We start from the raw sequence: 24,745 nt of genomic DNA, 5'->3' as shown, positions 1-24,745 counted from the left end.
TTCTCAGCGTCTAATGAAATGATCATGTGGTTTTGTTCTTTCAGTTTGTTTATATAATGGATCCCGTTGATGGTTTTCCATATATTAAACCATCCCTGCATGCCTGGGATGAAGCCTACTTGGTCATGGTGGATGATTGTTTGATGTGCTCTTGGATTCGGTTTGCCAGAATTTTGTTGAGTATTTTTGCGTCGATATTCATAAGGGAAATTGGTCTGAAGTTCTCTTTCTTTGTTGTGTCTTTGTGTGGTTTAGGTATAAGAGTAATCGTGGCTTCGTAGAAGGTATTCGGTAGTGATCCATCTGTTTCAATTTTGTGGAATAGTTTGGATAATATTGGTATGAGGTCTTCTATGAAGGTTTGATAGAATTCTGCACTAAACCCGTCTGGACCGGGGCTCTTTTTGGTTGGGAGACCTTTAATGACTATTTCTATTTCCTTAGGAGTTATGGGGTTGTTAAACTGGTTTATCTGTTCCTGATTTAACTTCGGTACCTGGTATCTGTCTAGGAAATTGTCCATTCCCTGAAGATTTTCAAGTTTTGTTGAATATAGGTTTTTATAGTAAGATCTGATGATTTTTTGAATTTCCTCTGAATCTGTTGTTATGTCTCCCTTTTCATTTCTGATTTTGTTAATTTGGATGCACTCTCTGTGTCCTCTTGTTAGTCTGGCTAAGGGTTTATCTATCTTGTTGATTTTCTCCAAGAACCAACTTTTGGTTCTGTTGATTCTTTCTATGGTCCTTTTTGTTTCTACTTGGTTGATTTCAGCTCTGAGTTTGATTATTTCCTGCCTTCTACTCCTCCTGGGTGTATTTGCTTCTTTTTGTTCTAGAGCTTTTAGGTGTGCTGTCAAGCTGCTGACATATGCTCTTTCCTGTTTCTTTCTGCAGGCACTCAGCGCTATGAGTTTTCCTCTTAGCACAGCTTTCATTGTGTCCCATAAGTTGGGTATGTTGTACCTTCATTTTCATTAAATTCTAAAAAGTTTTTAATTTCTTTCTTTATTTCTTCCTTGACCAGGTTATCATTGAGTAGAGCATTGTTCAATTTCCACGTATATGTGGGCATTCTTCCTTGATTGTTATTGAAGACCAGTTTTAGGCCGTGGTGGTCCGATAGCACGCATGGGATTATTTCTATCTTTCTGTACCTGTTGAGGCCCGTTTTTTGACCAATTATATGGTCAAGTTTGGAGGAAGTACCATGAGGAGCTGAGAAGAAGGTATATCCTTTTGCTTTAGTATAGAATGTTCTATAAATATCCGTTAAGTCCATTTGGCTCATGACTTCTCTTAGTCTGTCTACATCTCTGTTTAATTTCTGTTTCCATGATCTGTCCATTGATGAGAGTGGGATGTTGAAGTCTCCCACTATTATTGTGTGAGGTGCAATGTGTGTTTTGAGCTTTAGTAAGGTTTCTTTTACATATGTAGGTGCCCTTGTATTTGGGGCATAGTTATTTAGGATTGAGAGTTCATCTTGGTGGACTTTTCCTTTGATGAATATGAAGTGTCCTCCCTTATCTTTTTTGATGACTTTTAGTTGAAAATTTATTTTATTTGATATTAGAATGGCTACTCCAGCTTGCTTCTTCCGACCATTTGCTTGGAAAGTTGTTTTCCAGCCTTTCACTCTGAGGTAGTGTCTGTCTTCGTCTCTGAGGTGTGTTTCCTGTAGGCAGCAGAATGCAGGGTCCTCGTTGCGTATCCAGTTTGTTAATCTATGTCTTTTTATTGGGGAGTTGAGGCCATTGATTTTGAGAGATTTAAGGAATAGTGATTATTGCTTCCCGTTATATTCATATTTGGATGTGAGGTTATGTTTGTGTGCTTTCATTCTCTTTGTTTTGTTGCCAAGACGATTAGTTTCTTGCTTCTTCTAGGGTATAGCTTGCCTCCTTATGTTGGGCTTTACCATTTATTATTCTTTGTAGTGCTGGATTTCTAGAAAGATATTGTGTAAATTTGGTTTTGTCATGGAATATCTTGTTTTCTCCATCTATGTTAATTGAGAGTTTTGCAGGATACAGTAACCTGGGCTGGCATTTGTGTTCTCTTAGGGTCTTATGACATCAGTCCAGGATCTTCTGGCCTTCATAGTTTCTGGCAAGAAGTCTGGTGTGATTCTGATAGGTCTGCCTTTATATGTTACTTGACTTTTTTCCCTTACTGCTTTTAATATTATTTCTTTATTTTGTGCGTTTGGTGTTTTGACTATTATGTGACGGGAGGTGTTTCTTTTCTGATCCAATCTATTTGGAGTTCTGTAGGCTTCTTGTATGCCTATGGGTATCTCTTTTTTTAGGTTAGGGAAATTGTCTTCTATGATTTTGTTGAAGATATTTACTGGTCCTTTGAGCTGGGAGTCTTCACTCTCTTCTATACCTATTATCCTTAGGTTTGATCTTCTCATTGAGTCCTGTATGTTTTGGAACAGTAGCTTTTTCCGCTTTACATTATCTTTGACAGTTGAGTCAATGATTTCTATGGAATCTTCTGCTCCTGAGATTCTCTCTTCCATCTCTTGTATTCTGTTGGTGAGGCTTGTATCTACAGCTCCTTGTCTCTTCTTTTGGTTTTCTATATCCAGGGTTGTTTCCATGTGTTCTTTCTTGATTGCTTCTAATTCCATTTTTAATTCCTTCAACTGTTTGATTGTGTTTTCCTGGAATTCTTTCAGGGATTTTTGCGATTCTTTCAGGGATTTTTGCGATTCCTCTCTGTAGGCTTCTACTTGTTTATTAATGCTTTCCTGTGTTTCCCTATGGGAGTTCTTCATGACTTTCTTGAATTCCTCCAGCATCATGATCAAATATGATTTTGAAACTAGATCTTGCTTTTCTGGTGTCTTTGGATATTCCATGTTTGTTTTGGTGGGAGAATTGGGCTCTGATGATGCCATGTAGTCTTGGTTTCTGTTGCTTGGGTTCCTGTGCTTGCCTCTCGCCATCAGATTATCTCTAGTGTTACTTTGTTCTGCTATTTCTGACAGTGGTTAGACTGTCCTATAAGCCTGTGTGTCAGGAGTGCTGTAGCCCTATTTTCCTCTCCTTCAGTCAGTTATGGGGACAGAGTGTTCTACTTTCGGGCGTGTAGTTTTTCCTCTCTACAGGTCTTCAGCTGTTCCTGTGGGCCTGTGTCTTGAGTTCACCAGGCAGCTTTCTTGCAGCAGAAAGGTTGGTCTTACCTGTGGTCCCGAGGCTCAAGTTTGCTCGCGGGGTGCTGCTCACGGGCTCTCTGTGGTGGCAGCAACCAGGAAGACCTGTGCCGCCCCTTCCGGGAGCTTCAGTGCACCAGGGTTCCAAATGGCCTTTGGTGTTTTCCTCTGGCGTCCGAGATGTGTATGCAGAGTGCAGTCTCTTCTGGTTTCCCAGGAGTGTCTGCCTCTCTGAGTGTTTAGCTCTCCCTCCCATGGTATTTGGGTGCAGAGAACTGTTTATCCGGTCTGTTTCCTTCAGGTTCTGGCGGTGTCTCAGGCAGGGGTCCTGCCGCTCATGGGCCCTCCCCCACGGGAGCCCAGAGGCCTTATACAGTTTCCTCTTGGGCCAGGGATGTGGGCAGGGGTGGGCAGTGTTGGTGGTCTCTTCTGCTCTGCAGCCTTAGGAGTGCCCACCTGACCAGGCGGTGAGGTCTCGTTCCCATGGGGTCTGGGAGCAGAGAGCTGCTGCGGGCGGGATCCGCGGGTGTGGGACTTCCGGTAAACACAGGACTTGCCCGGTCCTAGAGGAATTCTGCCTCTGTGTCCCGATTTCACCAGGCAGCTTTCTTGCAGCAGACAAGTTGGTCTTACCTGTGGTCCCGAGGCTCAAGTTTGCTCGTGGGGTGCTGCCCACGGGCTCTCTGAGGCGGCAGCAACCAGGAAGACCTGTGCCGCTCCTTCCGGGAGCTTCAGTGCACCAGGGTTCCAGATGGCCTTTGGTGTTTTCCTCTGGTGTCCGAGATGTATATCTTTAATGTCACAAGAAACTCTATCCTTGACATTTTGAAGTTTGATTTTAATATTGGTTAATTTTAACATTCTAACAATATCTACTTGAATCATTTTCAGAATGTAAGTTTAATAAAAGTCAAAACAATGTTTAGTTGGTATCATCCAAAGTATTGGTATAATGTTGTTTTCACAACATAATAAAATATGCAAAACTAAGAGACAAATGTTACAATGTACATAATGAAATTGGAAATTACTTGAATTCATATAACTATTAGATGCTAGTCTTTATTTTTACTTTCATTTGTAACTGTGTCTTATAAATATAATGCATTAAAACTGGCTACTTTATCTCATTCATATTTTCTATTACTAAATAGTGCATATAAAAATATGATGGTATATTGCATAATTCTAAATCTTCACCATTTGTAATCCCTAAAATGGAAATTGAACTTATTGAAAAATACTGATGAGCTTGGAGGACACTTTACTATGATAAATAAGTCAAGCATAAAAGTAAAATGACTGCATAGATTCACTAATATGAATTCTCTTTAACAATAAAGATCAGTGAGCCAGGAATACATGAATGAGATAAGGGAAGGATAGGATACATGATACACATGTTTAATTTTTTCCGAGTCTCCAACAGTTTAAGTGAATCAGTTTTTCATCTGAACATCTTCAGGAAGATGTTCTATGTAGTATTATGCTGAAAGTTTAAAACAACACATTAAATAATTCAAAACCATTTGTTGGCTTTATTAAATTAAATTAAGACAAGTCAAATTAAAACAAAAATCAATCCATACCTTCAGGATTTCTCACCCAGGGTTATTGGTTATTTTTTAGAAAGCTTTCTCATCTGTCCTGTGATTTCTATTCCTTATATTACTTAGATATACTCTTTTATTTTACTTTTTTTTTCTCCATCTTTATTAACTTCGTATTTCTTATTTACATTTCAATTGTTATTCCCTTTCCTGGTTTCCAGGCCAACATCCCCCTAACCCCTTTCCCTCCCCTTCTATATGGGTGTTCCCCTCCCCATCTTCCCCCCATTTCCACCCTCCCCACCACAATCTATACTCTTAGTTGCATATAAAATTTTCTTAAGCCCATTCAGTGTTTTAAATATGTTTGATTATATTTATGTACTAGTAGATGTTAACTGTGCTTGATTACTAATCTATTAGCTCTTAGGTTCAATTTTTCTGTCTGTTTTTCATAGAAAAATATCTTGAATTAAATGAAGAAATAGACAACTCTCTTGTTCATTTTGGAGTGTAAATTTTTCAATTTTCATACTATTCTCTGTAATTATGGATATGGACTTCTTATGTATAATGTTTTTAATTTATTCTGAAATAAAACACTACCAAAAAATAGATGCTATAAGTAAGTCATGAGAAATTCTTAAAATACTCAGTTAAAGGTGCTAGAATGATTCATACATAATAGGATATGAGTACCAATGAAAGTAGTTCTTACAACAAAAGTCACTAGTATATAAATATGTGTATGATTATTTCTTTGCATGTCTCCTTTCTCCAGGACAGAAAAGTCTCTCACTGCTTTGTTATATAATCCATCGAATGATAGAATGAATATTCCAAAATTTAATTTTGTATAAAAAGTTTTACATAGAGTTTCCAGAAGACAATGGAAGAAATCAATCAGACCTCAGTGGCTGAGTTCATCCTCACTGGATTAATAGACAATACAGAGCTCCAATTTCCCCTATTTCTCATCTTCCTAACAGTATATTTGGTTACTGTTGTTGGAAATCTGGGAATGATCATCTTGATTCTGATTAGTTCTCAGCTACATACACCTATGTATTATTTACTCAGTAGCTTGTCTTTTATTGACTGCTGTCAGTCCACTGTCATTATTCCCAAAATGTTGTTGAGCTTTGTGACAGAGACAAATGTCATACTATACCCAGAATGCATAACTCAGTTTTACTTCTTCTGTGCTTTTGCTGTTTCAGAATGTCACATGTTGGCTGCAATGGCATATGACCGCTATGTGGCTATATCTAACCCTTTGCTTTATAATGTAACCATGTCCTATCAAGTCTGTTCATTGATGGTAGCTATGGTGTATAGTATTGGCTTAATCAGTGCCACAACTCACACAATCTTCCTACTGAGAGTGCTTTTCTGTAAGTCTGATATAATAAACCACTACTTCTGTGATCTTTTCCCATTACTTGAGCTATCTTGCTCTAGTACTTATATCAATGAAGTACTAGCTCTCTCCTTCAGTGCATTTAATGTTATTGTACCAGCTATCACCATCCTTAGCTCTTATGTTTTCATCATTGTCAGCATTCTCCACATTCAATCTACTGGAGGCAGAGTCAAAGCCTTTAGCACCTGCAGCTCTCACATCATGGCTGTTGCAGTATTTTTTGGTTCTATAGCATTCATGTATCTACAGCCATCTTCAGTCAGCTCCATTGACCAAGGGAAAGTATCATCAGTATTTTATACCATTGTTGTGCCTATGTTGAATCCTCTTATCTATAGCCTGAGAAATAAAGATGTCAGAGTTTCCCTTAAAAAGTTACTACAAAAGATAAGTTTCCTCAGAACAAAAATATAGATTTCCTTGACAATAGAGTATAGAATGTAATTTGCAATTTGGGGTAGGATATAATCTATAAGCAGCCATTTATAACCCTAGATGCATGGCTATTGTTGGTACCTTATTTTTGGAAGAAATGTACCAAAGATGGAATTGGATTCTTAGTTTCAGACCCATGAAGACCTTCTATTCCTTTGTATAACCAGAGTTCATGCAGTGATAGTATCTTATATCAACTTCAGAAAATTCTTCAAAGTGTGGTTGGTTACTTTTAGTATGCAATGTGTAACTATGAGATTTAAGAGAGTATGGAACTCTATTAGTAGCATTTCTCATTCCTGGGATACCTAGTCCTATCAGGTAAGCCCAGCTGCCCTGGGAATCATGATGTTTCCCAGACCTCCATTGACTAGCCACCTCACAGATTCCCTCCATGCAACTCCATCACATATTGTATTTACCACCATGCCTCTGTGGGTACATCCAGCTATTGGTGACCTGCACCAACCCCTGAGTTCAATTGTCATGTCCAAGGATAGTGAACAGAAGCATGTCACCAACATTCATTAAGGTTACAAGCTCTCCCAATACTTGTTACAACAGGAATATACAGAGACAGCCAGCTTATTAAAGGCAAGAATAAGAACACAAACAAACAAACAAACAAACAAACAAAAATCCAAGGAAATGAGATTCCTTCAGACACAGCTATCCTACTATGGCAATTCCTGAATAGCCTAACACAACTGAAGCATGAGAAAATAACCTTAAATCGAATTTTATAAAGAAGATAGAGGCCTTTAAAGAGGAAATACAGGATACTGCAATCAAACAGGTAGCAGCATTTAAGAAAGAAACAGATCCCTTGAAGAAATGCAGAAAATGCAATTAAACAGGTAAAGGAAATGAATAAAATGTTAAGGATATAAAAATGGAAATAAAGAAAACACAAACAGAAGAAATCCTGGAGATGGAATCCTAGAAAAGAGAACAGGAAAAACAGACATATGAATCATCTGAATAGAAGGGATGGAAGAGAGAGACTTGGATATTAAAAGGGCAATAGTAAATATGATACATCAGTCAAATAAAATGTTGAACCTAAAATATTCTTGACACAAAACATACATGAAAACTGGGATACCATGAAAAGACCTAAGCTAAGAATAACAGGAATTGTAGAAGGTAAAGAGTCCCAGTGACACTCTATTATGCTTGCAGACAAGAACCTAGCATTAGTGTTTCCAGAGAGGTTTCATCCGGAAGCAACTGGAGGCAAATTCAGAGACCCAGAGTCAGAAATCTGGAGGAGACTGATGAATTTGTGGAAGAATGGGAGATAGAAGTGAGCAAGTTAGAGAGGTCAATGACACCACAAGAACACTCTGAGAGTCAACTAACCTGGGCCCATTAACACTCGCAGAGCCTGGACCACTAACCAAGGAGTATGAAGAAGCTGGATATAAACCTCCTAAATATTTGTAGCAGATGTACAAATTGTAGGTCTCCTAAAAAGTGGATCTGTGACTGTCTCAGTCTCTGGATCTTTTTTCCCTGTCTTTGAAGAATTATCTCGACTGCCTAACTGAGCCTCAATGAGAGAGGACATGATTAGTCTTCCTGGGACATGATGTCTCATTGTGAGATGGTACACAAGTGGATGGGGTCCCATTTTTTGAGGAGAAGGAAGAAGGCCATGGTGGGACAGACTTGTAAGGGTGGGACTCTTAAGGGGGACAATGGTTGGGATGTAAAGTGAATAAAATTAACAAGGAAAGGAATGTTGAATGGCTCTGTAATCACCTGGATGACACAGCTCTGGGCATGTATATAAGGGCATTTCTCATGGAACAAACTGTTTCATCTCAAATTGTGAGCTAAAGAAATATTCTGTGATTTGCCTTTGCTAGCTGTTTCCACATTAAAAGGAGAAAAACAACTAATAAATCTACAGAGAATAAAAAAGCAAAAAGAAAAGAAATAGAAAAAGAAAAAAAGAAAAACTCCACTAGTGTATATGGAAGCAAAGAACAGGTTCTATCATAATACTAAGCAGAAGGTGATTAAACAAACTCGAAATATACTGGGAATTATATACAGGAATAAATGCACTTTTCATCTTGCAGTGATTTGTGAGTAATTCTTTACACTGCTGTTTGTGTCCTCATGTTTCTTCATGTATAATTTTGACATTTTTCTTATCTATCACTTTGAGTTTTAGACTCAGAAGTTATATTCTTTTATTACAACTTTATTTATGTCATTTGTTATCATTGCAGAAGATAAATTAGGAAAATAATTTTCTGAATATTAAGAACTGACATTCATGAATTCATGATCAATAAACAATGACCAAATGAGAACAAAGAGACCTCCGATTAATCATGGTTTTTGCTCTCTTATAACCAGCTAAGCTATTGAATTCCTTAAAGGAAGAAAACAAAGTTTTAGGATAAATGTGTTTGCTACAGTATTTATTTATTTATTTATTTATTTATTTATTTATTTATTTATTTATTTATTTATATTCTTTACTGAATATATTTTGGTTGATATTTCAAGTGTCATTCCTTTTCTGGGTTTCCTGTCCCTAAGCCCCATATCACCTCCCCCTCCCGCATAATGATATTCCCTCCATTCACCACCCCCCTTTACTACCCACGCTGGACATTTCCTACACTGGGGATCCAACCTTGGAAGAACCAAGGAATTTTCCTTCAATTGGCGCCCCAACAAGGATATTCTCTGCTACATGTGCAGTTGGAGCCCTGGTTCAGTCCACGTATAGTCTTTGGATAATGGTTTAAACCCTGATTGGTTGGAATTGTTGTTCTTATGGGGTTGCAAGCCCCTTTAGCTCTTTCAATCCTTTCTCTAATTCCCCCAAAGAGGGTCCTGTTCTCAGTTCGGTGGTTTGCTGCTAGCTTCACCTCTGTATTTGACATGCTCAGGTTGTGTCTCTCAGGAGAGGTCTATATCTGATTCTGTTCAGCATGCCCTTTCTAGCTTCATCAATCTTATTTACTTTTGGTGACTGTATATATATATATATATATATATATATATATATATATATATATGCCACATGTGGGGCAGGCTCTGAATGGCTGTCTGTTCAGTCTCTGCTCTAAACTTTGCCTCCATATCCACTCCTATGGATATTTTTCCACTTTTTCTGAAGGAGTGGAAGAATCTGCATTTTCAGCATCCTTGATCTCGAGTTTCCTGTGGTCTCTGGATTGCATCTTGGTTCATTCGAGTTTTGGGGCTAATGTCCACATATTGATGAATGCATACTATGTGTGTTTTTCTGTGTTTGGGTTACCTTACTCAGTGTATATTCTAGTTCATTCCATTTGCCTATGAATTTCATGAAGTCATTGTTTTTGATTGCTTAGTAGTACTCCATTGTGTAGATGTACCACATTTTTTTAATCCATTCCTCTTTTGAAGGACATCTGGGTTCTGTCCAGCTTCTGGCTATTACAAATAAGGATGCTATGAGCATAGTAGAGCATGTGTCTTTGTGGTATGTTGGAGTATCTTTTGGGTATATGCCTAGGAGATGTATAGATGGATCTTCAGGTATTAGAATGTCCAATTTTCTGAGGAACCTCCAGACTGATTTTCAGAATGGTTGTACCAGTTTGCAGTCTGATCAACAATGGAGGAGTGTTCCTCTTTCTCCACATCCTCGCCAGCATCTGCTGTCACCTGAGTTTTTTTTTTTTTTATCTTAGCTATTCTGACTGGTGTGAGGTGGAATATCAGGTTGTTCTGATTTGCATTTCACTGATGACTAAGGATGCTGAACATTTCTTTAGATGCTTCTCAACCATCTGACATTCCTCAGCTGAGAATTCTTTGTTTAGCTCTGTACCCCATTTTTAATAGGGTTTTTTTGGCTCTCTGGAGTCTAACTTCTTGAGTTCTTTGTATATTTTTGGATATTAACCCTCTCTCAAATGTAAGATAGGTAAATAATTTTTTCTGTGTTGTCCTAATGACAGCGTCCTTTACTTACAGAAGCTCTGCAGTTTTATGGGGTCCCATTTGTTGATCTTAAAGCATAAGCCATTGGCCTTCTGTTCAGGAAAATTTCCCCAGTGCCCTTATGTTCCACTCTTCCATACTTTTTTTTCTATTAGTTTTGAATGTATCTGGTTTGATGTCTAGGTTCTTGATCCACTTGGACATAAGCTTTGTGATGAGAACGGATCAATTTCCATTCTTCTACATGCTGACATCCAGTTGAACCAGGACCATTTGTTGAAAATGCTATCTTTTTCCCCGCTGGATGGTTTTAGCTCCTTTGTCAAAGATAAGTGGTCAAAGATGTGTGAGTTCATTTCTGGGTATTCAACTCTGTTCCACTGGTCTATCTTTGTACTAATACCATACAGTTTTTATGGCTATTGCTCTGTAATACTGCATTATTTCCCCAGAAATTCTTTTCATGTTGGGCATATTTTTAACTATCCTTGGATTTTTGTTATTCCAAATGAATTTGCAAATTGCTCTTTCTAACTCTATAAAGAATTGAGGTATTATGATAGGGATAACATTGAATCTGTAGATTGCTTTTGGCAAAATGGCCATATTTACTATATTAATCTTGCCAATCCATGAGCCTGAGAGATTGTTCCATCTCTGAGATCTTCAATTTCTTTCTTCAGAGACTTGAAATTCTTGTCATACAGATCTTTAACTTACTTGGTCAAAGTGACACCAAGGTATATTATATTATTTGAGACTATTGTAAAGGGTGTCATTTCCCTAATTTTTTTTCTCAGCCTGTTTATCCTTTGAGTAGAAGAAGGCTACTGATTTGGTTGAATTAATTTTATACACAGACACTTTGCTGAAGTTGTTTATCAGGTTTAGAATTTCTCTGGTGAAACTTTTGGGATTACTTAAGTATACTATCATATCATCTGCAAATAGTGATAATTGGACATCTTCCTTTCCAATGTGTATCCCTTTGACCTCCTTTTATTGTCTGATTGCTCTGCCTAGGATTTCGAGTACTATATTAAATAAGTAGGGAGATAATGGTCATCCTTGTCTAGTCCCTGATTATGGTGGGATTGCTTCAAGTTTCTCTCCATTTAGTGTGATGTTAGCTACTCGTTTGCTGTATATTGTTTTTACTATGTTTAGGTATGGACCTTGAATTCTTTATCTTTTCAGTACTTTTATCATGAAGGGGTTTTGAATATTGTCAAATGTTTTTTCAGCATATAATGAAATGATCATGTCATTTTTATCTTTGAGTTTGTTTATATAGTGGATTATTTTGATAGATTTCCACATATTAAACCATCTCTGCATTCCTGGGATGAATCCTACTTGATCATGATGGATGATCATTTTGATGTGTTTTTGGATTCGTTTTGCAAGAATTTTATTAGGTATTTTTGCATCAATATTCATAGTTCTCTTTCTTTTTTGGGGCTTTCTGTGCTTTAAGTATAAGAGTAATTGCAGCTTCATAGAAGAAATTTGGTAGTGCAACGTCTGTTTCTATTTTATGGAATAGTTTGGACATTATTGGTATGAGGTATTCCATGAAGGTCTGTAATAAACCCATCTGGTCCTGGACTCTTCTTGGTTGGGAGACTTTTAATAATTGCTTCTATTTCATTGGAAATTATAGTGTTGTTTAGAAGGCTTATTTGTTCCTGGTTTAACTTTGGCACCTGGTATTTGTCTAGAAAATTGGAAATTTCCTCCAGATTTTCCAGTTTTGTTGAATATATGCTTTTGTAGTAGGATTTGATGATTTTTTTTAATTTTGTCAGATTTTGTTGTTATGTCTCCCTTTTCGTTAATATGAATACATTCTCTGTGTCTTCTGGTTAGGCTGGCTAGGAGTTTATCTATCTGGCTGATTTTCTCATAGAACCAGCTCCAGGTTTTGTTGATTCTTTGTATATTCCTTTTTGTTTATACTTGGTTGATTTCAGCCCTGAGTTTTATTATTTCCTGCCTTCTACTCCTCTTGAGTGTATTTGTTTCTTATTGTTCTAGAGCTTTTAGGTGTGTTGCCAAGCAGTTCTCTCCTGTTTCTTTTTGCAGGCACTCTGAGCTATGAGTTTTCCTCTTAGGCCTGCTTTCATTGTGTCCCATAAGTTGGGTATGTTGTATCTTCATTTTCATTAAGTTCTAAGAAATCTTTAATTTCTTTCTTTATTTCTTCCTTGATCAAGTTGTCATTGAGTAGATCACTGTTCAACATTCCATATATATGTGGGTTTTCTGATATTATTGTTGTTAATGGACACTAGCCTTATTGTGTGGTGATCTGACAGGATGCATGGGATAATTTCTATCTTCCTCTCTTTGTTGAGGCCTGTTTTGGTGCTGAGAAGAAGGTATTCCCTTTTATTTTAGGGTGGAATGTTTTATAAATATTTGTTAAAACCATTTGTTTCATAACATCTGTTAGTTTCTCTATGTCTGTGTTTAATTTCTGTTTCCCTGTCTTGTGCATTGTTGAGAGTGGGGTGTTGAAATCTCCTAGTATTATTGTGTGAGGTGCAATGTGTGTTTGAGCTTTAATAATGTTTCTTTTATGAATGTAGGTGCCCTTGCATTTGGAACATATATATTTAGGGTTGAGTGTTCATCTTGGTGGATTTTTCCTTTGATGAATATGAAGTGTCCTTCCTTATCTTTTTTGATGACTTTTAGTTGAAAACTGATTTTATTTGATATTAGAATGGCTACTCCAGCTTGCTTCTTCCGACCATTTGCTTGGAAAGTTGTTTTCCAGCCTTTCACTCTGAGGTAGTGTCTGTCTTTGTGTCTGAGGTGTGTTTCCTGTAGGCAGCAGAATGCAGGGTCGTCGTTGCGTATCCAGTTTGTTAATTTATGTCTTTTTATTGGGGAGTTGAGGCCATTGATGTTGAGAGATATTAAGGAATAGTGATTATTGCTTCCCGTTATATTCATATTTGGATGTGAGGTTATGTTTGTGTGCTTTTCTTCTCATTGTTTTGTTGCCAAGACGATTAGTTTCTTGCTTCTTCTAGGGTATAGCTTGCCTCCTTATGTTGGGCTTTACCATTTATTATCCTTTGTAGTGCTGGATTTCTAGAAAGATATTGTGTAAATTTGGTTTTGCTATGGAATATCTTGGTTTCTCCATCTATGTTATTTGAGAGTTTTGCAGGATACAGTAACCTGGGCTGGCATTTGTGTTCTCTTAGGGTCTGTATGACATCAGTCCAGGATCTTCTGGCCTTCATAGTTTCTGGCGAAAAGTCTGGTGTGATTCTGATAGGTCTGCCTTTATATATTACTTGACCATTTTCCCTTACTGCTTTTAATATTCTTTCCTTGTTTTATGCATTTGGTATTTTGACTATTATGTGATGGGATGAATTTCTCTTCTGGTCCAATCTATTTAGAGTTCTGTAGGCTTCTTGTATGTTTATGGGCATCTCTTTTTTAGGTTAGGGAAGTTTTCTTCTATAATTTTGTTGAATATATTTACCAGCCATTTATGTTGGGAATCTTCATTCTCTTCTATACCTATTATCCTTAGGTTTGATCTTCTCATTGTGTTCTGAATTCCCTGGATGTTTTGGGCTAGGAGCTTTTTGAGTTTTCCATTATCTTTGACTGTTGTGACTATGTTTTCTATGGTATCTTCTGCCCCTGAGATTCTCTCCTCCATCTCTTGTATTCTGTTGGTGATGCTTGGATCTATGTCTCATGATCTCTTCCTTAGGTTTTCTATCTCCAGTGTTTTCTCCCTTTGTGCTTTCTTTATTGTTTCTACTTCCATTTCCTGGATGGTTTTGTTTAATTCCTTCACCTGTTTGGTTGTGTTTTCCTGTAACTTTTTCAGGAATTTTTGTGTTTCCTCTTTAAAGGCTTTTACTTGATTACTTGTGTTGTCCTTTATGTCTTCAAGGAGTTATTTATGTCCCTCCTAAAGTCCTCCATCATTATCATACAATGTGATTTCAAATCTAAATCTTGCTTTTCTTGTGTGTGTAGATATCAAGTATTTCCTTTGGTTGGAGAACTGGGCTCTGATGATGCCAGATAGTCTTGGTTTCTGTTGCTTAGGTTCCTCCACTTGCCTCTGGCCATCAGGTTGTCTCTTGTGTTTACTTGTCTTTCTGTTTCTGACTGTGGCTTGATCCTCCTGTTGGCCTGTGTGTCAGCACTTCTCTTGAACTGTTTTCCTGTTTTCTTTCTGCTGTTTCTTGGAACAGGTGATCTGCTCTCAGGGACCCTTGATGTGGGTAGAGATAAGCGGAAGTGGCAGTTTATCCTGCTACAATTTTCTAACTAGAATTTTACCTCAACACACTACTCTCAGCAATGGAGAGATCATGGAAACAGAAAGTGAGGCACAGTAAAAGACATAGAAGCTAAAGGCAAAAAGGATTAAATAGATATCTACAGAACATTTCACCCTAAAACAAAAGAATATACCTCCTTTTCAGCCCCTTACAGTATCTTCTCCAAAACTGAACATATAATTTGAAGTAGAATAGTCTCAACAGATACAAATGATTTAAATAAGCTCATGCATTCTATAAGATCACCATAAATTAAGCCTATTCTTCAATAACAACAAAAACATCTGAAAGCCGATATATAAATGAAAACTTAACAATGCTCTACTCAATGATAACTTGGTCAGGGAAATAATAAAGAAAGAAATGAAAGACTTTCTAAAATGTAATGAAAGTGAAGACACAGCATACCCAAACTTATGGGACACAATTAAAGCAGTGCTAAATAGAAAATTCATACCACTGAGTGCCTTCATAAAGAAAATGGAGAGATCCTTCACTAGCAACTAGCACATCTGAAAGCTCCAGAACAAAAAGAAGCAAATACACACAAGAAGAGTAGATGGCAGAATATAATCAAACTCAGGGCAGAAATCAACCAATTATAAACAAAAATAATTATATTTAAAAATATCAAAAAATTAAGAGCTTGTTTTTAGAGAAAATCAATAAAATAGATAAGCCCTTAGTCAAACTAAGTAAAGGGCACAGAGACAGTATCCAAATTGCAAAATCATAAATATAGAGGGAGATATCAAAGGGAGACAAGAAGCTTGGTGCTGTGGAGGCCTGGTGTTGTGAAAGGGGATGCTAGATGAATGAGGCAGGAGTTGGTAGGTGGGTGGGGGAGCACTCTCTTAGAGGCAATGGGCAGTGGGGGTTGGGTGGAGTGTTTGGGGAAGAAATACTGATAAGAGGGAGAACATTTGGAATGTAAATAAGTAAAATAATTCATAAAAGTGAAAACTTCCTCAAAGGGAAAAATGAAACCCATTTATTTTATTTTAAAATTACAGAAAAGTTTGTTATGCTTGTACTTGGATTACATGTGAAGATTGTATTATTTATTATTGCTTATAGTAAATGCTTTTCAATGATTACATTGAATTTACTCAGTTCTTCCTCTTTCTTTTGCTATCAAAATTTCATATATAAATACAGCCTTATGGTTGTATTTTCATCAGTTTCTGTTGCACACACCTTCTTTTGGAGCTGCATGTGGACATCTAGGGACAGAAAAGGACTGGAATCTGGATCTCTCACTTGTAACATCCAGCTTCAGCTTAGACTTTATGGTGAGCTGTGTTTTAATGAAGAGCTGATTCATTACTTCAGATAGATATATAGCAGAGGATGGCTTTATTTGACATCAATGGGAGGGAAGGCCCTTGGCCCTGTGGAGGCTTGATGCCCCAGTTTATGGGGATGCTAGAGCTGTGAGGCAGGAGTGGTTGAGTGGGTGGAGGAGCACTATCATAGAAGCAAAGGGGAAAAGTGTATGGGGAGGTAGAATGTAAGGGTCAGTGGAGAGTTAACCAGGAAGGGGGAATATTATTTGAAATATAAATGAATAAAATGATTAATAAAAATAGCTGAAAAGAGCATAACTTCAACTACATATGTAGCAGAGGATGGCCTTGTTGGGCACTGGTGGAAGAAGAAGCCCTTGGTCCTGCCAAGGTTGGATGCCCAGCGTAAGGAACTGTCAAGGAGGTTGGTAAGGGGAGGTGGATGGCAAGTGAACACACTTACAGAAGAAGGGGAGGGGGAGATGATAGGGAGCTAATGCATAAGAAACTAGGAAAGGGAATAACATTTGAAATGTAAATAAAGAAATATCCGATAAAAAATAAAGAAACCTCTTTAAAACACAAACACTCTACACAGAAGCCTGTAACTTTAGTATTGAGTGTTTAAAATATTTTCAGGTCAGGCTTTAATGAAGAGGACATAATGTCAGTGTTTATCTTCCTTCCACTCCTCCAAATAGTAGAGTATACAAAACTTAGCATTCCACTCTTCAACTTTCTAATTGAGAAAAACCCACAGAAATACAAGAAATAGGCTTTCCCAACAGGATCCACAAACATAAATCAGAATCAAATTTCTTCCAAAGCAGGCTTCACTTTCATGTATGGATCATGTTTTACCAAGTGGAGGAACACATGCTCTTACTTGTAGATTGCATGGATTTGACAGTTACTAGATGGTCAACCATGAGCTAGTGCTGTATCCAAAATTGAAGTCAGTGATATAGGAACTATGTGTTGTGGGTTGTGCAGGCTACTGGTTACATTCTGATGTTAATTCTGCTTCCTCAAAGAGGGGTTACCAAGACAAGGAGTGATTGACTTACTCAGGTGATTTCATGTGAACCTTTTCCCCATTCTAACTGGTCAAGACTAGAGTTAATTGGGCAGTGGAAGGGTAAGGTGGGCCTGAAGATTTTAGAGGGTGATAAAAGGGTAAGGGACAACAGATAAAAAGGAAGGAGAAAGAAAAGTTCTAAGGAAGATGGAGTAGAACTACATGGCCTGGAGAATCCACAAGTACCAAGAGATCTCATAGATAGGGAATAGATTAGTATAGTGGTAGATCTGTCCAATCTAGGCATACAGCATATAAATATTACAAATGAGTTGTGTGATTTTTACACAGGCTTGAGAACTTTTACAATAATTATGTACACACAAAAGCACTATCTTCATCCATTAGAATCACCAGAAAGACCAAATATGTCTTTATAAACTATTGAATTCTGACAAGAATTTTGAATGCCAAAGAGAATTCAAAACCCAAAGATAGGAGTAAATTCTCTTTTATGTTCAAAAAACAGACACATAGCTAAATAACTCTGAATAGAAAACAAGGCCGAGGGCCTCTTATTATTAGTTCATTTAATTCTCACATTGGGGAAAGCCAACAAGGTCTCAAACCTACACAAAAACTACAGGAAAAAAAGATTCTGTTTTGATTTTGAAAGCAAGGAGTAAGAATTCATCTAACTCATATTAGTAAATAACCATCTATTTGAAATTTTTAATAGCATTTAGTAGCATTTCCTTCAATATCCCCTCAGTTCCCATATCTCCTCCTGATAGAAATATGAAACTATTTTCATTGTTCTCTCCTTTGAGAGGCTTCTGGAATTACTGAACACAAAATGTTTAAATTCCACTTTTTTGTAATTAGTATTCTTCAAGACTATCAAAATGGTTGTTCAGTAGACAAAGGAGGTCAGTTCTAAACAACACACTTCCTTTCCCTCTCTATTTAACCATATACAGTTGGACAGCAAAAGTTTACTTATCCACACATAACCTTGTCTGAACTGAGCTAAGCTCTACTAAAAATTCAGCTATCATATCTTACAGACATAAACAATTTTGATTTATCTCAGTTTGACTTGAAATATCTGACAAAATTCCAAGGTATATCTTTACTGAGTGGCCATGTTCATATGATATCCCCACTGTCCGGTACATGGCCCATACTACATCTTTATTATCAGTAATTTTATATTGTAGTATCATCTTGATACCATCTGCCCTTCTAACTTTAGGCATATTTCAATGCAAATATTGTGGGTGTCAATCCCATGAGTGTCCCATCCTTCCAATTTTATACAAGGCATATTTGTTCATGTTATTACTAATATCCAAGTCCTCTGCTTTCATTATCATTAAGAATGTTTACTTTTAATAACAAAAGGTTTTAAATTCTCAAGAACAGAATTGCTTCCTACTTTATATTTCAAAAGTCTAGAGTCTTATAATTAGTCAAGGGCAACGTCCTTTACATGGCTCATATTTTCTGTGTTACAAAGTCCTCACACCTTAAAAGTTGGAAGGACATAATAAATAAATCTGGAAAATGACCTTGAGATACCAAATTCAATACGTAAGATAATCAGAAATTAATACTTAATATATTGCATAAGATATATCTATATAAACTAAATTTTTTCTAATGTATATAACATAGATATCCCAAGGAAGGAGTCTACATTTCTAGAACTAGGACTGATTACCATTCAAGTAAGTGGGCCAAGAGTTCAACTATAGCTGAGGCGGACCAGAAATATACAAACAGTATTTATAGCACCTGTAAGACATCATGGTATGCTGACCACTGTGGTTTATGGGTGTTGCAGCTTGATAGGACTGTTTAAGTTCTTCATTCCCTAGCATGTTGAAGAGTATTTTCTGGCAACATGGAAGTTGCACTGCGGGAAGGAGGCTTTCAGGTTTTATCCATATCATCTGAGTCATGTGTCTAAAATGTGCACTGACATTACCAATAGGGTCTCAAATTAAAAAGACTGAGATGCACCAAATATTATGTTGTCAGTCTGTATTATAACCTGCACACCTATGGTCATTTGATCTTTGACAAAGGAACTAAAACCATCCAGTGGAATAAAGCATTTTCAGAAGACAGTGCTGGTTCAACTGGAGACCAGCATGTACAAGAATGAAAATTGACCCATTCTTATTGCCCTGTATAAAGCTTAAGTCCAAGTGCATCGAGGACCTTTACATAAAACCAGACACATTTAAATTAAGAGAAGAAAGTAGGGGAAAGCCTCAAAATCATGGGTATTGAAAAAAATTTCTTAAAGAGAATATCAAGGGTTTATGCTCTAAAATGAAAGAGGCAACAAATTGAACCTTGTAAAATGGCAATCCTTCTTCTGTAAGGCAAAGGACACTATCATTAGGACAAAATGGAATTAATAGATTGGGAAAGGATCTTAACTATTTGACATCTAATAGAGGTCTAATGTCCAATATATACAAAGAACTCAAGAAGTTATAGACTACAGAGAGACAAATAACCCTATTAAAAATTGGGGTACAGGGTTTCTAGCTGTGGCCCAAACCTCACTGATCCCAGCCCACAGCTCCCTGCTCCCAAATGCCATGGGAGACAGAGCTCACTGCCGAGACAGGTGGGCACTCCTGAAACGGCAGAACAGGAAAGACTGCCAGTACTGCCCACCACTGCCAACATCCCTGGCCCAAGAGGAAACTGTATAGGGCCTCTGGAAACAGGAAGATAAGGACACTCAATGTTGCGGTCCAGACACCACCCGGATCTGAAGGGACCCGGTCAAACAGCTCCCTGCACCCAAATCCAATGGGAGGGAGAGCTAGAACTTCAGAGGGGCAAACACATCTGGGAAACCAGAGGAGACTACTCTCTGCTCACATTTCTGACTCTAGAGGAAATCTCCTAGCGCCATCTGGGCCCCCGGTGCACAAGATCCAGAGTGAAGTCAGGGCAGGCCCTTCTGGTTGCAGCCCTCACAAAGAGCTGAAACCCAGCTCTGAGAAGTGACTCAGGGCTGAGACCAGAGCAAATACCAATTTTTGTGCTCCAAATGACCTGCCTGGTGGACTCAGGACACATGCCCACAGGAACACCTGAAGACCAGAAGACAGGAACAACTACACAACAGAAAGCAGAACACTGTTCAGATAAATGGCTAAAAGAGAACAGGAAAACAGGTTTACAGCACTCCTGAAACACAGGCCTATAGGATGGTCTAAACACTGTCAGAAATAGCAGAAAAAGGTAACATCAGTGGCAACGTGGTGGCAGGAGGCAAACACAGGAATCCAAGCAACAGAAACCAAGAATACATGGCAACATTGGAGCCCAATTCTCCCATCAAACCAAACACTGAATATCCAAACACACCTGAAAAGCAAGATCTAGATTTAAAAATCACATTTGATCATGATGATGGAGGACTTCAAGAAAGACATGAAGAACTCCCTTAGACAAATGCAGGAAAACACGAACAAACAAGCAGAGGCCTATAGAGAGGAAATACAAAAATCCCTGAAAGAATTACAGGAAAACACAAACAGGTGAAGGAATTAAAATTGAAGTATAAACAATAAAGAAAGCACAAAGGGAGACAACCCTGGATATAGAAAATGAAAGGAATAGACAAGGAGCCATAGGTACAAGCATCACCAACAGAATGCAAGAGATAGAAGAGAGAATCTCAGGAGCAGAAGATACCATAGAAAGCATTGACTGAACTGTCAAAGATAATGTAAAACGGAAAAAGCTACTGGTCCAAAATATACAGGAAATCCAGGACACAATGAGAAGATAAAACCTAAGGATAATAGGTATAGAAGAGAGTGAAGACTACCAACTCAAAGGACCAGTAAATATCTTCAACAAAATCATAGAAGAAAACTTCCCTAACCTAAAGAAAGAGATGCCCATAAACATACAAGAAGCCTACAGAACTCTAAATAGATTGGACAAGAGAAGAAACTCCTCTTGTCACATAGTAGTCAAAACAGCAAATGCACAAAATAAAGAAAGAATATTAAAAGCAGTAAGGGATAAAAGTCAAGTAACATATAAAGGCAGACCTATCAGAATCACACCAGACTTCTCGCCAGAGAATATGAAAGCCAGAAGATCCTGGACAGATGTCATATAGACCCTGAGAGAACACAAATGTCATCCCAGGTTACTGTATCCTGCAAAACTCTCAGTTAACATAGCTGGAGAAACCAAGATATTCCATAGCAAAACCAAATTTACACAATATCTTTCTACAAATCCAGCCCTACAAAAGATAATAAATGGTAAAGCCCAACATAAGGAGGCAAGCTACACCCTAGAAAAAGCAAGAAACTAATCATCTTGGCAACAAAACAAAGAGAAGTACACAAACATAACCTCACATCCAAATATGAATATAACAGGAAGCAATAATCACTATTCCTTAATATCTCTCAACAAATACCTAAACTTATGGGACACAATGAAAGCTGTGCTAAGAGGAAATCTCATAGCTCTGAGTGCCTGCATAAAGAAACAGGAGACAGTATATATCAGCAGCTTGACAGCACACTTAAAAGCTCTAGAACAAGAAGAAGCAAACACACCAGGAGTAGTAGAAGGCAGGAAATAATCAAACTCAGAGCTGAAATCAAACAAGTAGAAACAAAAAGAACTATACAAACAATGAACCAAAAGGTGGTTTTTTGAGAAAATCAACAAAGTATATAAACTCTTAGCCAGACTAGCCAGAGGACACAGAGCATGTGTCCACATTAACAAAATCAGAATTGAAAAGGGAGATAAAACAACAGAGCCAGAGGAAATTCAAAAAATCATCAGATCCTACTACAAAAGCCTATATTCAACAAAATTTGAAAATCTGGAGAAAATGAACAATTTCCTGGACAGATACCAGGTACCGAATTTAAATCAGGAACAAATAAGCCATTTAAACAACCCCATAACTCCTAAAGAAGTAGAAACAGTCATTAAAATTTTAGCAAACAAAAGAGCCCAGGTCCAGATGGGTTCAGTGCAGAATTCTATCAGACCTTCACAGAAGACCTCATACCAATACTATCCAACTATTCCACAGAATTGAAACCGATGGAGTGCTACCGAATTCCTTCTATGAAGCCACAATTACTCTTTTACCTAAACCACACAAATACCCAACAAAGAAAGAGAACTTCAGACCAATTTCCCTTATGAATATCGACGCAAAGTTACTCAATAAAGTTCTTGCAAACTGAATCCAAAGCACATCAAAACAATCATCCTTCATGATTAAGTAGGCTTCATTCGTGGGATGAAAGGATGGGTTAATATACAGAAAGCCATCAAAGTAACCCACTATACAAACAAACTGAAAGATAAAAACCACATGATCTTTCCATTACATGCTGAGAAAGCATTTGACAAATTTCAACACTCCTTCATGATAAAAGTCCTGGAAAAAACAGGAATTCAAGGCCCATACCTAAACATAGTAAAAAGCCATATACAGCAAATTAGTAGCTAACATTAAACTAAATGGATAGAAACTTAAAGCAATCCCACTAAAATCAGGGATTAGACAAGTCTGCCCACTCAAGAAGGTGATGTTAATAACGTTAATACCCAAGTTAATAAAGATGGAGGAAAAATTGGGGTACAGAGCTAAGCATAGAATTGTCAGTTGAGGTATACTTAGTGGCTAAGAAGCACCAAAAGAAATGATCAATATCGTTAGTTCTCAGGGAAATTCAAATCAAAACAACCCTGAGATTTCACCTCACACTTGTCAGAATGACTAAGATCAAAACTCAGGTGACAACAGATGCCGGCAAGGATGTGGAGAAAGAGGAACACTCCTCCATTGATGGTGGGGTTGCAAACTGGTACAACCATTTTGGAAATAAATCTGGAAATTCCTCAGAAAAGTGAATTTAGTACTACAGGTGGACCCAGCTACATCACTCCTGGGCCAAATAATGCTCCAACATATAACAAGGAAACATGTTCTTCTATATTCATAGCAGCCTTATTTATAATAGCCAGAAGCTGGAAGGAACTTATATGCCCTTCAACATAAGAATGGATATCAAAAATGTGGTACAGCTACACAATGGATTACTCCTCATCTATCAAAAACAATGACTTCATGAAATTCATAGGCAAATAGATGGAACTAGAAAATGTCATACTGAGTGAGGTAATGTAATCACAAAAAACCAAACCAAAACAAAAAAAAACAAACAAAAATAACAACACATGGTATGCATTCACTGACAGGTGGATCTTAGCCCATAATCTCGAATTACCCAAGATGCAATCCACAGACCACATGAAGGTCATGAAGAAGTATGTCCAAAGTTAGGATGCTTCAGTCCTTCTTAAAAAGGGGAATAAAAGTATTCATAGGATGATATATGGAGACAAAGTTTGGAGCAGAGACTGAAGGAATGACCATTCGGAGCCTGCCATAGCTGGGGAGCAAGTCCACACACACACACACATATATATATATATATATATATATATATATATATATATATATATATATATATATATATATGTGTGTGTGTGTGTGTGTGTGTGTGTGTGTGTGTGTGTGTGTGTGTGTGTGTGTACAGGCACAAAAACTAGACAATATTGGTGAATCCAATAACTGCATACTGACAAGAGCCTGATATAGCTGTTCCCTGAGAGGCTCATCCATACCGTGACAAATACAGAGCCGAATGCTAGCACCAAACTATTGAACTGAGAACGAGGTCCCCATTGGAGGAATTGGAGAAAGGACTGAAGGAGCTGAAGGGGCTTGCAACCCTATAATAACAACAATACTAACCAACCAGAGCTCCCAGGGACTAAGCTACTACCCATACACTACACATGGACAGACCAATGACCCCAGTTGCATATGTATCAGAGGATGTCCTTGTTTGGCACCAGTGTGAGAAGAAACCCTTGTTCCAATCAAGGCTTGACTCTGCCCCTCCACAGTGTAGGTGAATGCCAGGGTGGGAAGCTGGGAAAGAGTGGTTGAGGAGGGAGATCACCCTTATAGAAGAAGGGGAGTGGGAGGGAATAGGGGACTTATGGATGATAAAATGGGAAAGGGACTAACATTGGAAATGTAAATAAAAATATTCAATTCATAAAAAAAGACTGAGATGCACCAAGAGCTACATTTTCAGTCTATATTATCTTAGGTGTCATTTGTACTATCCTAACCAACCATTCAAATGTTTTCCTTTGCTGAAGATTTGGGTATTTATATATTTTATTATATATACATATTTAATTATAAATTAGTATATCATTTTATATAATATATGTAAAATACATTATCTTTCATACTATATCACAATATAATATATCACAATATGTGATTGTACTCTAAATCTTTTCATACTCACAGATAAGGATACCTCATACCTCATCACTAAGAAAAAATCTTTAGCAAATAAAGACCATCATTGGAAATGACAACTGGACATAATGCAAAAATTGATGGATCTTGGAGATCTCAGCTCTAAGTGGATGTAGTTACTAACACTCAGTTCCTGTAGATATTTACATCTGCACTAGGTTCCTAC

At 37.5% G+C, this 24,745-nt stretch overlaps 1 protein-coding gene across 1 annotated transcript; it reads left to right on the top strand.

Moving 5' to 3' along the window:
- The first annotated feature begins 5,601 nt into the window (after positions 1–5,601).
- Or8g24 (olfactory receptor family 8 subfamily G member 24) lies at positions 5,602–6,549 on the top strand. Its single transcript, NM_001000961.1, has one exon. The coding sequence runs from the start codon at positions 5,602–5,604 to the stop codon at positions 6,547–6,549; it is 948 nt and encodes a 315-aa protein (NP_001000961.1).
- Positions 6,550–24,745: the final 18,196 nt, after the last annotated feature.

This window comes from Rattus norvegicus, chromosome 8 (assembly GCF_021556685.1).
Source record: "Rattus norvegicus strain SHRSP/BbbUtx chromosome 8, alternate assembly SHRSP_T2T, whole genome shotgun sequence".
Taxonomy (NCBI): Eukaryota; Metazoa; Chordata; class Mammalia; order Rodentia; family Muridae; genus Rattus; species Rattus norvegicus.
The sequence above is the reverse complement of the archived record's forward strand: the minus strand, read 5'-3'. Positions and strand labels throughout refer to the sequence as shown.